At 41.5% G+C, this 15,343-nt stretch overlaps 1 protein-coding gene across 6 annotated transcripts in view; it reads left to right on the top strand.

Moving 5' to 3' along the window:
• LEF1 (lymphoid enhancer binding factor 1) overlaps positions 1–15,343 on the top strand; it is a 159,040-nt gene that overhangs the window by 123,195 nt on the left and 20,502 nt on the right. For 4 of the 6 annotated variants that reach the window (XM_073641065.1, XM_073641018.1, XM_073641036.1 and 1 more), the window contains one exon: positions 1,235–1,278. The exons of the other annotated variants lie outside the window; for them this stretch is intronic. In XM_073641065.1, the coding sequence (XP_073497166.1) occupies positions 1,235–1,272 (38 nt within the window). In that variant the 3' untranslated portion in view covers positions 1,273–1,278. The remainder of the gene's footprint in view (positions 1–1,234; positions 1,279–15,343) is intronic. 6 annotated transcript variants of the gene reach the window in all.

Genomic DNA, 15,343 nt, shown 5'->3' on the forward strand with positions numbered 1-15,343 from the left:
CCTCAGAAATCGCAGCTTAACAGCAGCTCAGATTAGAGACCAGGTCAATGCCACACTGAGTTCTAGCAGCAGACACATCTCTTCAACAACTGTTAAGAGGAGACTTTGTGCAGCAGGCCTTCATGGTAAAATAGCTGCTAGGAAACCACTGCTAAGGACAGGCAACGAGCAGAAGAGACTTGTTTGGGCTAAAGAACACAAGGAATGGACATTAGACCAGTGGAAATCTGTGCTTTGGTCTGATGAGTCCAAATTTGAGATCTTTGGTTCCAACCACCGTGTCTTTGTGCGACGCAGAAAAGGTGAACGGATGGACTCTACATGCCTGGTTCCCACCGTGAAGCATGGAGGAGGAGGTGTGGGGGTGCTTTGCTGGTGACACTGTTGGGGATTTATTCAAAATTGAAGGCATACTGAACCAGCATGGCTACCACAGCATCTTGCAGCGGCATGCTATTCCATCCGGTTTGCGTTTAGTTGGACCATCATTTATTTTTCAACAGGACAATGACCCCAAACACACCGCCAGGCTGTGTAAGGGCTATTTGACCAAGAACGAGAGTGATGGGGTGCTACGCCAGATGACCTGGCCTCCACAGTCACCAGACCTGAACCCAAACGAGACGGTTTGGGGTGAGCTGGACCGCAGAGTGAAGGCAAAAGGGCCAACAAGTGCTAAGCATCTCTGGGAACTCCTTCAAGATTATTGGAAGACTATTTCCGGTGACTACCTCTTTAAGCTCATCAAGAGAATGCAAAGAGTGTGCAAAGCAGTCATCAAAGCAAAAGGTGGCTACTTTGAAGAACCTAGAATATAAGACATATTTTCAGTTGTTTCACACTTTTTTGTTAAGTATATAATTCCACATGTGTTAATTCATAGTTTTGATGCCTTCAGTGTGAATGTACAATTTTCATAGTCATGAAAATACAGAAAAAACATTAAATGAGAAGGTGTGTCCAAACTTTTGGTCTGTGTATATATGTGTATATATGTATATATATATATATATATATATATATATATATATATATATATATATATATATATATATATATATATATATATATATATATATATATAATATAATATAATATAATATAATGGCACTTGTTAGCAAAACACTGAAGGCTGGTATAACAACCATTATTCTAGAAAAATAAATCTGGACGTTTTATATTTTTTGCTATCTTTTAATCAACAACTTTGTTAAAAGACAAAAATTTTCTACAGGTGCAGGCCCACCAAGAATGACAGCCGCCTACATCTGAAGCATGGTAAGAACATCTCTTTGGCTCTTGTATTGTTATTAGATGGGATGAGCCTTGTACTGAACTGCCCATCTACCTTAAGCTAATACTTCATCTGCTAAAGAGACCATCTATTTTCTTAAGATGGAAAACTTTTATTAAATCTGTTATACAAGGTGATTGAGCTAAAGTATCACCGCTTTAAAAATGATGGATTCTCACAATGGTTTTTATACCGGCTTTGTCATAGTTATAGGGCTCTAGTTTTGTGAAGTACTGGAGAAGGCACATCATAAAGCCACCAGTTTCACACCTAGGTCAATTTCTCTATGAATTCTCTGAACCTAGAGAATATTCTTAAATCCATATATATGGAAAGATATGTTTAGCAGACTGTTCTTAAAAGGAATTCTAGTTTTGTAGTAGAAAGCAAGTTTGAGGACTTACATATTCATGTATTCATGTTTCCCTTACATTTTCTTATGCTGTACAGTTTTCACTTTAACTATTCCCTGTACCTAAAGCAATGTTCCCATAATACCATTTAAGACTGCAGGAAATTTCCAAATCCATGTGGATTGACCTGGAGATCTGCTTGTGAATCACAAGCTGTTTTGTAGCAGCCTGTTATCGGCTTCTTGATTTGCATGCCTAGATCAACAGCGCAAAACAGGCCCTCCATACACAATAAGTACAAAATGGCCGAATTCTCCAATTTCAGCAGGATCAGACTGCCAGCTAATGTGTACGATATCAACCAATAGATTATGTCGGGAGAGCTCAATTATTATTATTATTATTATTATTTTATTATTATTATTTATATAGCACCATTGATTCCATGGTGATGTACATGAGAAGGAGTTACATACAAAATACAGATATCACTTACAGTAACAAACTAACAATGATAGACTGGTACAGGGGGAAGAGGACCCTGCCCTCGCGGGCTTACATTCTATTGGATGGGTGGGGAAGAAGATAGTAGGTTGGGGGGTTGCAGCAGCTCCAGTGGTGGTGAGGAGGCAGTGTGGTCATTGCAAGTTGTAAGCTTTCTTGAAGAGATGGGTTTTCAAGTTCAGTCTGAAGGATACGAATGGGGTGGTTAATCGGACGTGTTGAGGCACACAATTCCAGAGGATGGGGGATATTCGGGAGAAGTCTTGGAGGTGATTGGGTGAGGAACGAATAAGTGTGGAAGAGAGAAGGAAGTCTTGGGAGGTCCGGAGATTGCGTGAGGGAAGATATCGGGAGATTAGTTAGGAGATATACGGAGGAGATAGGTTATGGATGGCTTTGTAGGTCCGTGTTAGTAGTTTGAATTGGGAGCCAGTGAAGTGATTCGCAGAGGGGAGAAGTGGAGGAGTAGCAAGGCGAGAGATGAATTAGTTGGGCAGCAGAGTTAAGGACGGACTGGATATGAGCAAGAGTGTTAGCAGGGAGGCCACAGAGAAGGATGTTGCAGTAGTCAAGGCGGGAGATGATGAGGGCATGCACAAGCATTTTAGCAGATTGAGGGTTGAGGAAAAGATGGATTCTGGGAATATTTTTGAGCTGGAGGCGACAGGAGGTGGAAAGAGCTTGGATGTGAGGTTTGAAGGACAGGGCAGAGTCAAGGGTTACTCCAAAGCAACGGATTTCCGGTACAGGGGAAAGCGTGAAGTCGTTTATTGTGATAGATAGATCTGATTCTTTTGTTCTTCAAGAAATGTTGCCAAAGGAGTCTGGCAACAGCTCATTCATCAAGAAGTCAGGAGCCCCTGGCCAAATCGAACATTCTTGTGTATGGGGGAGTTGGAGGAGAGAGGTGTCGGTTGAACAATTGTTCAATGTACAGCTATCTAATTTCCATGACCAGCTTTTGACAAAGTGTTACATAACTTTAGTGTACATATAATCACAACCAAAGAGAATTGGGTACAGTACCTCTAGAAAAGAATAGTGAAAAAAATACTGGCTCTAATGAAAATCATTCACTAGTTAGTAAATTTAACCTTCATATGCGATTACAGTAGGTCAGAGGGTCAACATGCTATTGTAGATTTTAGGAGCCCAGACAAGATTTTCCAGACATTTATTAATTTAAAAAAATAAAAATTAAAAGTTAAGAGCTAATACTAATATTTCAATCCAAAGTAGAGTATTGTAAAAATATACCATGAAGCTAAAGAAGTATAACCATACTTCTATTCTTTATACAGATGACATGTAAAAGTCATCAGCCAGACTAAAGTACAGTATGTAGCCAGTCATTAGTCTGTGATTAATAGAGTCTAAGTAAAGCCTTGAGACAGAGACAGTCTCCCTTAATCACAATGAAACGAGTCTCCATATTGGCTACCATATGATGTTGACTTTGCCGAGCAGCATTCCAGACCACTGGCTCCTGAAATCTTTAAGGTACAGCCAAAATCATGTTGCTGCATGTTCCTTTGAGCCAGGACATATTTGTAAATGTATGTCCGTAATTTGCAAATTTGTTTTACAGTTGTTTAAGCACTCTCTCTCTTTCCTTACCAAGTCTATAAAGTGGAATCTTAGAATGGTAGGCATTTCCTTTCATCTGGCACTGTTCCATTGTTTACGGTCTGTGTGGTCTTGACTCCTTGCAACATGCCACTCTCTAGAAGGACCTTCTCTTTTTTTAATAAAGACATCTGTTAGGGTCCGGACAAAGACGTTCTGTTGAGAGTCCTCACACACTGCAGGAAACTACTTTGCAGTGTGCTGGGGATATTTCACACAGCACTAAAATTTCTGTGGGCATTAAATAGTGAGAAATATTTCTTTTGGCAGTTTTTTACTTTTTCCCCCAAAATTTCCAAGAACTCAATGTGCTAATTTTTGTCTGCACACTGCTTACTATTTATTGTCTGCTTGCTGGACACATGGAAACCATGTGTCTGTTTACACGAGCAGTATTAGACGTACATTGTATACACACTTCATATTCCTGCAATATGTGCCTGGTAAGTGCCATTCTCTTGTATTGTAACATTGAATCATTTGGGATATGGACATGTTTGCAAGTAAATTCAAGCACATTTATCACATTTATTTTACTTAGGCAGCGTGCCCACTATGTGCTTTTCCAGCATTTTTGCAGCGGAATTTCCGCAGCGAAAACGCTTAAACTGTTGGTAATACGTGCCCCATGGTCCCCAATGATAATCCGCATGTGCTGTGCACATGCTGGGAAATTTTCCGCTGCGGATTATCATTGCGGAAAAATACCCAGCATGTCCATTAATTTTGCGGACACGCAGCTAAATTGCTGCCATTGACTTGCATTGAATCGCATAATATCCGCATGGGCACATGTGCCCATGCAGATGTTAAGCGATTCAATGTGCGGATGGTACCCGGGTCTGGAGAAGAGGAGACTCTCCTCCAGGCTCATGTACCATAGTACCTGTAAAAAAAAAGAATTTAAAATAAAAAATAAAGATTATACTTGCCTTCCGATGGCCCCCGGTGTTTTCTCCGCTACGGCCGACGTCAGCGGTCGCGTGACCTGTCACATGACTAAATGACGTTACCGCAGGTCCTTTTATACCACCGCGAGACGTACAACAGACCGGACGTAGCAGAGAAAACACTGGGGGCCATCGGAAGGTAAGTATAATCTTTTATTTTTTACCATTTTTATTCTTTTTTTTAACTATTACTTGGTCACACTACATAAATCCATGCTGGTTGCATGGATTTATATTGTGTGACCAAGTTGTCAAGCACTTTCCAAGTGATGCTAAAATCGCTTGGAAAAGCGCTTGATAGCCCGCAAGCAGAAATGCAAGTGAAGAACGCTTCACATCCGCATGTCCCTGGAAAAACGCATGTATAATCTGCATGCGAAAACACTTGACAAACGCTTCTACCTGGCAGGAAAAACGCATGTAAAATCCGCTTGTGTTTTTCCTGCCAGGGAGATGCGGAAAAAATCTGCAGCATTTCTGCATTGTGGGCACTTAGCCTTATTGGCAACCCTGTTACACCAACATTTGAGACCACGTGTACCCACTTAGCCCTTCTTAAAACTCATTGACTATTCTGACACACAGCCTAAGGGTGCTGTCAGACTGCCGTATAAATCGGACCGAGATTTGACCACAATGCTTTGACTGGTTGCAGCTTTCCGAAGACAAGTGTTACAACTGCATAGAAATATATGAAAGTGTCACGCTTAGGTCGGGAGAGTCGCCAGCCTGTCCGTGCATTGTGGTCCGATTTATACGACTGTCCAACTGTAACACAGGCACTTTAGATGCAGTGACACAGAAACACAGAGCAGCCAGTACAGGGTTACAGTTTTTACACTTAGCTGACTCTTGCTCCTCATAAGGCAGTTGCCGGCTGGTGCCAGTGTTGCTTTCTTCCGGCTTCCCCGCCTAAACAATGTTCCATCTTCTGGCGGCAGCGGGCGGTCTCCGGTTTGACCCGCTGAGCCCCTAGTCCATAACAGTGCACCTCACTTGCTTGGCTCCAGGGATCCTGCGTCTCTTCTCCCTCTAGTCGGGCTTGACTCCCACTGTCCACTGCCGCTTTTCCCGCACAAACCACCTTTTCCACCCTCTTCCTAGACACGAGCTCAGCTCCCCGGTCACCTGACTCCTCAGCTCTCTCCCTGGACACACCCCCAGCTTCCCGGTCACCTGACTCCTGTCTTGCAATCTGTCTTCCCCCTGCAACAAGAGGTGCGGCCCTTGCAGTTCTGGATCCTTTGTTCTGAAAGTACTTACACCCCGGTCTTCCCCCTTACACAACTGCGCCACAATAGTTAATCTGGACCACATCATAAGAATAAATAGGTGCAGACTTTAATTCTTATCCTTGCTGATCTTAGAAAAACTATTTCGATATGGGAATATGTATGGAAAGTTGCTGTGTAATTTCTCTTGTTGTCCCAAAGCCAGTTTCACAGTGTCCCCATTTGTCTTTAATCACAGTAGAAAGTTTGCCTTTCTTTAGTTGTGGATAATGAAACCCACAAGGGAATGTTGCAGCACCATTATTTGCAGGCTTATTGACTTCAGCACTATCAAACATTACATGATATTGCACCGTTCTGTCTTTTATTTATTTTACCCACTGAGAAATCTTTGCCCTTATGTGTCCAAAGTATAATTTGGTATATCTATGACTATATAACTATAAAGAGAAAAGAAAGCACTGTACTTGTAGGTCCCAATTCATTATGACTGGCGCTTTCTGGAGTAAGATGCGACAAATTCATTGAGAGGCATTTGCTTTTTAATTCATCTGTCACATCTTTTAACATCCGTGTAAGAAATGTACTCTAGTCAGGGACTGGAATTTGTTTCTCTCATAAATCACACCAAATTTTGATGAATTTGCTGGCTGCGCTTGGTAAATACACTTTCTGTGAAGGGCTGCCCACTTTCTAAAAAGTTGACTGAGATGACCAGGATTAGCGTAAAATGCGAAACGTCACGATTTGTTACATGTCAAATAGTTTTACATCAGAATCCTGGTGAAAACTGTTTATTCAATCAGGGCCAAAGTGTGAACAGGGTCCTAGCTGTACGGTGGTAAAAAATAGCCATGCTTTATTCACCCATGTGACAACCAACGGTTCAGCTCTCAAATATGTCTGAGCCATTACCAAGCCAGAGTTTTGGTTATATAGATATATTACAGTATAATTTTGTCTACCATATGAAGAAGGCAGTAATCAAAGATTGACTTTTACTAGTTACTAAGAGTTAGATCGATATACCAATATAGGGAGATATGATATCAGTTATGTTTTTCATACAGGACAATTAATGGAATATTCAAGGTCATAGCTTAACGGTACAGGCTCAAATACCACAGTTCTGATTGTATTAAAGTACTAATGTTTGGATATTGACCTATGCAATTTATCACCTATCTGCTGGACTCCCACTGATTTGCAGAATGGAGAACTTGTGTCCTCTATCACCATCATCTTGGAGTAGCTGATTCAATCAAGTCTATAGCACTGTTGGAGATGGGGAAGCACAGCGCTTCTGTCTACATATCTAAATAGACTTTGAGTTGTGCATATGCTCAGCTGGTCCATTCAGACATGCAGCTAGGGAAGAGTAATGGGCACAAATCCCCTCTTATGGCTATCTGTACGAGTCATAACTTACTTAGACTTGAATACTCCTTATGCTCTTGTTGAGCATAATTTCTTCCTATTCTACATTTTTGATCAACTTTGTCAAAGGGATCCAAATCACAATCCACATCAGTTTATATCCTAATTATGTACAGTGTCTTGTAAAAGTATTCACCCCCCCCCCCCCCCCCCAGCATTTTTTTATGTTTTGCTACCCCACAACCTGGAATTTCAGTTTTTGTTTTTTTTTGAGGTTATGCATCAGTTCATGTAAGAACATGCCTACAACTGTGAACATTTGGTTTTCTTTTTATTGTGAAGCAAACAACAAATAGGACAAAATAATTGAAAACTTCAGTGTGCATAACTATTCGCCCCCCTATAGTCAGTACTTTGTAGAGCTTCCTTTTGCAGCAATTACAGCTGCAAGTCGCTTTGGATACATCTGAGTTTTCCACATCTTGCCATTGGGATTTTTGCCCATTCCTCAAGCCAAAACTACTCCAACTCCTTCAAGTTTGCTGTTCACCAGAGGAAACCATCTATCTTCAAGTATGACCACAGATTTTCAATTGGATTAAGGTCTGGGCTTTGACTAGGCCACTCCAAAACATTTACACATTTCCCCTTAAACCACTCGAGTGTTGCTTTAGCAGTATGCTTTGGGTCATTGTCTCTTTGGAAGGTGAACCTCCGTCCCAGTCTCAAATCACTGAAAGACTGAAACAGGTTTTGCTCAAGAATATCCCTGTATTTCGCACCATCCATCTTTCCCTCGACTCGGACCATTTTCCCTGTCCCTGCTGCTGAAAAACATCCCCACAGCATGATGCTGCCACCACCATGTTTCACGGTGGCGATGGTGTTCTTGGGGTGATGAGCTGTGTTGGTTTGGCGCCAGACATAGGTGGCCATAAAGTTAAATTTTGGTCTCATCTGAATACAGCACCTTCCTCCATACCCTTGTGGAGTCTCCCACATGTCTTTTGGCAAACTCAGAAAGAGCCTTACAATTTGTGTGTAAGTAAAGGCTTTTTCATGCCCGCTCTTCCATAAAGGCCACCTCTATGGAGTGTATTGCTATTTGTGGTCATATGGACAGATACTCCAGTCTCTGCTTGGGAACTCTGCAGCTCCTTCAGGGTTACCTTTGGTCTCTGTGCTGCCTCTCTGATTAATGCCCTCCTTGCTGAGCGTTTTGGTGGGCGGCCCTCCTTTGGCGGGTTTTCTGTGGTACCATGTTCTTTCCATTTGATGATAATGGATTTGATTGTGCTCCGGGGGATCATCAGAGATTGGGATATTTTTTATAACTCATCCCTGACTTGTACTTCTCAACAAGTTTGTCCCTGACTTGTTTGGAGATCTCCTTGGTCTTCATGGTGTTGTTTGATTAGTGGTGCCTCTTGCTTAATGGTGTTGCAGCCTCTGTGGCCTTTCAGAAAAGGTATGTATATATACTGACAGACCATGTGACACCTAGACTGCACACAGGTGGACTTCATTTCACTAAGCATGTGGCTTATGAAGGGAATTCCTTGCACCAGAGATTTTTATGGGCTTCATAGCAAAAAGGGTTAATGTCCTTCTAGAAAGGGTGAATCTATATGCACATGCCAATTTTTAGTTATTTGATCCCATACATTTTTAATTTATGCCTATATTTCTCACTTCACTTCACCAACTTTGACTATTTAGTGCTGATGCATCACACACAAATGAGATTACAAAAATATTTAAACACAGGTTGTAATGTAACAAAATGGGTAAAAAGCCAAGTGGAAGAGGGAGGGTGAATACTTTCGCAAACCACTGTATATTTGTAATTGGTGTTTGGGTTGACACTGTATTGCTTGATTTAGGTTTAGATACAATATGCGGCTAATTAGATGTAATTCTCTGATATCATAGTAATGATTTAGCCTTCTATGTCCCACTATTCAAAGTGCAGGCCGCTTGTTTAGGATAGACTGACACCTACTGGTAAATTTTGTTTATTACTTAAAAAAAAAAATTCAATCATGAAAGACAATAATTTTCTTATCACCACTTTCATTAGCAGAGGAGTATAAGCTATGCAGATTGATGAAATGCTCAAAGAATGGAGAGTTAAACTGATCTCGCCTCCCCCCTGACCTGTAGATAATGTCTTGAAGGACAATTGTGAACTATATAAGGGGGTTATGCCTCTGTATCAGGAGTTTTTTAACAAAACCACAGACAGGAAAACTCTTAAGTGACAGCTCTACAGGACAGCATGGCTCCATCCAGAGGGATACAGATCTGCTCCATTGACTATCACAGAACCCATGGATACATTAGGGAGAAAACCAGGTTGGGTCCCACCCGTCACCTGGTTCCATGGAGATGTTTGGGGTAGCCAGGTTGGGACCACCCGGTCACCTGGTTCCATGGATATGTTTGGAGAAAGCCAGGGTGGGAACCTCGGGTCACCTGGTTCCATGGATATGTTCAGAGGAAGCCAGGGTGGGACCCTTCGGTCTCCTGGCCATGTACCTCAATGAACTGTCAGCTTCTTAAGCTTGCCGCTACCTTCTCTCTGTGAGCGTCCACCCAAAGCAGGGTGCCACTGGTTGAGGTAGTTGGCCCTGGAAGTCCCAAAGTCGCAGCTGCTCTATTCCCGGCGGGCCAGAAGTGTAAGACTGTAATTTTGCACCATCTTGCTGGAACTGTTCTATATGGTTATTGTCAGTTTGGTGGTTTAATAAAGTATTGTGACACTGCTTTACCCTCACCCTGTGTTGTCTAAGTAGTATTACACCCACTGAAGACGCTGTGTCTTCACACTGACCCTAGTGGCATCTGTGAGAGGATACAGTGGATATAAAAGTCTACACACCTCTGTTCAAATGCCAGGTTTTGTCATTTAAAAAAATCACACCAAGAAGGATAATTCCAGAACATTTTCCACCTCTAGTGACACATATAATCTCTGCAATTTAATTGAAAACTAAACTGAAAACTTTTCGATTGTAAAAAGAAAAATAAAGAACTAAAATAATGTGGTTTCATAAATAAGCACACCTTTAAACTAAGTACCCTTTCAATTTATGACAGCATTCAGTCTCTTTGAGTAGTTTATCAGCATGGTACATATAGAATTGGCAATTTTTGTCTTCCTTGCGGTAGCATTCAAATATATCAGATTGCAAGGGCATCTTCTGTGTACAACCCTCTGAAGGTCAAACCACAGGTTTTCAATTTAATTTAGGTCTGGGCTCTGGCTTGGCCATTCCAAAATTTTGATCATCTTCTGATAAAGCCATTCTTTTATTTATTTGGAGGTATGCTTGGGGTTGTTGCAGTGCTGAAAGGTGAATTTAGCCTTCAGCTTTTTATCAGAGGCCTGAAGGTTTTGGTGCAAAATTGACTATTTGGGATTGCTCATAATTCCCTCTACCTTAACTAAAACCCCAGAAAACCAGCCAAAATGCATAATGCTGCCTCCTCCATGCTTCACTGTAGATATGGTGTTCTTTTGGTGATGCACAGTGTTGTTTCTTCTTGGTATGATTTTTTTTTTTTTTTTTTTTTTTACATTAAACTGGCATTTCAACAGGGGTGTGTAGACTTTTTATATCCAATGTGTAACAGTACTGGTAAATATGTAGGTCTAAGTAAAAGACAACCTTTTTTAATATGCATTTGTCCTATTTTTAGCCACATGGGCAGTGGTTTCCAAATTGTGGCTGTCAGCAGTTGTAGAGCAACAGCACCAAGCAAACACCTAAAGAGCAACTAGTGCTGAAACCTTTTACTTTTAGCTAGGGCTTGGGAAAAAAAAATCTCACGGTGTGACCGTACTGTTTATAATTCCACCTACAGTTTTATTCATTCATGCAGTGTGTGATACAGTCCAGTATCTGGTGTCAGTTTGTCATTGCTTTAGTATGCTCTTCTTGATTATAACGGACCTTTCAAAGTAATTGGAATTTTGCATAGTTAAATATACATCATTGAAGGTCTGCAGATGATCTGTCACTGAATTGTACCTACTTGACTGGCCATGTGTAGGTTAACCTAGAGTTTCATGCTGTTTCTTTAATAATGAGGAGCAGTGTTTGTTCACAATTGTAGCATGCGGCTCTTTTGTTGAATTGAGAGCCACTTGTGAGAGCCTCAGAAAATATCATGTTGCCCTCCCCTGCCTTACAGAATGAGACATCTGTGAGGGCTTGGAGAATGCAGCCTTCATGACATGCCTGTGAAGTGATATGCTAAATTCTCATATTCCCTTGTACACACAGCGCCTGTGTCAACTGTGTGTGGCTAACTTGATCATCTTTTTCTTATAGATGTTAGGAAATACATTTTCAGATTTCACTTCCTCCAAGATTGTTGTGCCCTGCCTGTGCCCCAAATCAGATATTTCAGGGGTGGATCAAAAGATCTCATATGCCTGCCCAAACTTTTGACCTTCTAAAAGCCTACATACTTTATGTAACGGATGTGATTTATATTACTTGACTGGATGCAATATTTGTATGTGACTTCCTTGCCAAGAAGAATGAAGCTCCTTCTATCATTTGTGGTGTAGCTCACGTCACTAACACCATGAACCCAGAACTCTTCCTATTAGGTTGAGGTTTTGGTCTGGAAGCCCCAGACCTCACTCTCTTGGGTTACTGGACATGGACAGCTGCCCCACTGTGCTTTCAGGCTGTAACATGTCATCTAGGCAATGTTTGCTGCTTTGTAGTGGCAAAGTGTTTCAAGGATATTGGCAGAATTGTACACCATGTGGACAATAGAATTTGGAAACCTACACATTACACCTACAGAGCTTTAATAAAATCCCATCTTAAATGGCCGTAGACATTAAATGGTTGATTTGGTCCCTCTTTGCAGCTAAAATTGTCGACTCTTCTGGGAAAGTGTTCTAAAAGATTTTGGAGTGTCTGTGGGATTTTATGTACATTCACCCAGAAGAGCGTATGTGAAGTCAGACACGGATGTTGGACAAGAGGGTCTGACTCACATTATTTGTTTTATTTCATTCCAAAGGTTTTCAATGAGCATGAGCTCAAAAGCAGGACTCTGTGTGGACCACTCAAGTTCTTCCACAACAAACTCGCCCAACCATGTCTTATGGACCCTTGCTTTGTACAATGGAGCAAAGTCCTGCTGGAACAGAAAGAGCCTTCTCCAAATTGTTTGCACAAAAATGATTTTGTATGGTAAAGCATTAAGATTTACCTTCGCTTCACTGGAACTAAGGGTTCTAGGCCAAACTTTGAAAAACAATCCTATAGGATTATCACTTCATCACCAAAGTGTACAGTTTTCAAAATGTAGTCAGGCAAATAAGCTGATATTAGCGAAATCCAGACTCCTAAGTCTGAAGCTAGATTATTCACTTCACAGAACACGTTTCAACTGCTTCAGAGTCTAGTGGTGGTGTGCTTTACAGTATTGTGCTTGGTGATGTAAGGGTGGTTGTATTCAGCTGCTCAGCTATTCCATGAGGCTTCTAGCACACAGTTTTTTTTTGTGCTGATGATAATGTCAGGGGAGGTTTGGAACTCCACAGTTGAGTTAGCAGATCATTGGCACCTTTTAGGGCTTGTCCACACTGGCGTATAATATGGAGGAGTGCAATACGAGAAAACATCGCATTGCACTGACCAATGTTATTAAATGAGTCATTGCTCATCTGCTTTTTTTTCTCTGATCGGACTGAGAAAAAATTGCAACATGCTACGATTGTCTGCGAGAATCTGCACTCTCCAATGCAAGTCAATAGGTGCGAGGAAAAAAAATGGGTGCGAGATTTTTACGCACACATCTCAAAGGAAACTCAACATTTCATCGGCCAAGTACAGTAAATTCACAGCCAGAATCAATAGAATAGAGATATAGATAAATCGCATAGATAGATGTCATGTAGAAATTTAATGTCACAACATATAATAAACTAGCACCCTTTTAGTGCCTTTCATGTGACACTAAAGGGTGTTTAGCTTTATTTAATCTATTAAATACATTTAAATAAAATTACGTGGGGTCCTCCATATTTTTAATAAGCAGCTAAGGGAAAGCAGACAGCTGTGAGCTTATATTATCAGATTGGAAAGGGCTCGATAACCATGGAGCTTTCCAGCCTGTTAATATCTGCCTGCAGCTGTCTGTTAGCCTTTACTGGTTATTAAAAAGGGGGAACCCTAAAAAAAATGACTAGGGGTCCCCCCCTATTTTTAATAACCAGCAAAGGCTAAGCAGACAGCTGCAGGCTAATATTAATAGGCTGCGAAGGTCCATGGATATTGGCCCCCTTCCAGCCTAATAAGACCAGCCCTCAGCCGCCCCAGAAATAGTGCATCCATTAGATGCACCAATTCTGGCTGTTACCTTTTTGCTCTGGTGTGTTGGCAATTAGGGTAATGGGGTTATGGAGTTGATGTCAGCAGCTGTCTCTAACATCAAGCCCTAGGGTTAGTAATGGAGAGGTGTCTGTCAGGCAACCCCATTGCTAACCCCGTAGTCAAAAGAAATAACCACACAGAGAAAAGTGTTTTTTTTTGTAAAAATCACTCCCCAACAATTTCCCTCTTTCACCCATTTATTTAAAAATAATAATAATAATAATCCACACCAGTCCAATGTATTCCAAATGTGTAGGTCTCACGACGACCCCAGTCTTTTTCATCCAGTGTATGGCGCTCCGTTCAGAGACTAAAGCTCCATAGACTGGAGCAGCAGCCAATGTCTGTTCTCGTGTTCCAAGAACCCAGCTGCTGTGACAAGCGATGACTTCTGCAGCGTCCGCTGCCAGGTCACACAGAGGGAAGTGCGAGAGGCAGAATAATGAGCGGTAATGTTACCACTCATCAATCCAGCTCTGGCACTGCGAAGCGCGAGACCCGGCAGCTGTGAACTGCGGTAACCTTACTGACGTCACTGCTAGTCACAGCAGCCGGGTTCTTGCGGAGCACAGTGTGAGAATTGGCATTGGCTGCTGCTTCAGTCTATAGAGATTCATTGTTTGAACGGGATCTCCTTACACTGGACGAAGAAGACTAGGATCGTCGTGGGACCTCCATTTTGATTACGGTGGACCAGTGTGGATTTTTTTTAATGCATGAAAGGGGGAAATTGTTGGGGAGTGCTTTTTACAAATAAAAGGCTTTTCTGTGTGTTTATTTCTTTTGACTATGGGGTTAGTAATGGGGATGTCTGACACACCTCTCAATTACTAACCCCAGGGCTTGATGTCAGCGACAGCTGCTGATATCAACCACTCAAACCCATTACCCCGATTGCCAACGCACCAGCGCAATCTGCAAGAGCCGAGGTTAAGCGCCAGATTTTGCGCATCTAATGGATGCACCATTTCTGGGGCGGCTGAGGGCTGTTCTTTTTAGACTAGGAAGGGGACCAATGGATCCTTCCCCGCCTATTAATATCAACCCACAGCTGTCTGCTTAGCCTCTGCTGGTTGTTAAAAATAGGGGGGACCCCAAGTCATTTTCTTTTTTAGGGTCCACCCTTTTTAATAACCAGTAAAGGCTAAGCAGACAGCTGTGAGCTGATATTAATAGGTTGGCAAGCTCCTTGGCTATTGGGCCCTTCCCAGCATAATAAGACCAGCTCACAGCTGTTTGCTTTCCCTTGGCTGGTTGTTAAAAATAGGGGAACCCAACGCCATTTTTTTTCATTTATTTATTTGCTAAATACATGTACAGTAAACTACACACACTGCACTAATTATGTATCTCATGGACATCTTTCTATCCATCTCTGTATATAAGATTGCTTTATTAGTTTGAAAACTAGATTTAAATTACATAAAGAATTACAGTATGTAAAAGATGATGTTAAAAACGCATTGCATGTCATACAGATGCTAGTTGAGAAAAATCGCATGTCACTCATACTACTTTTTTGGATCAACATCGAACCATTATTTTTTTTATACACTAGTGTAACTCCAGCCTTGTACTTTCAGGGACTCCACACAGTAACTTT

The sequence above is a fragment of the Phyllobates terribilis genome, unplaced genomic scaffold (genome assembly GCF_046119375.1).
Source record: "Phyllobates terribilis strain yellow unplaced genomic scaffold, ASM4611937v1 Scaffold_1__5_contigs__length_1240528914, whole genome shotgun sequence".
In the NCBI taxonomy this organism is placed as follows: Eukaryota; Metazoa; Chordata; class Amphibia; order Anura; family Dendrobatidae; genus Phyllobates; species Phyllobates terribilis.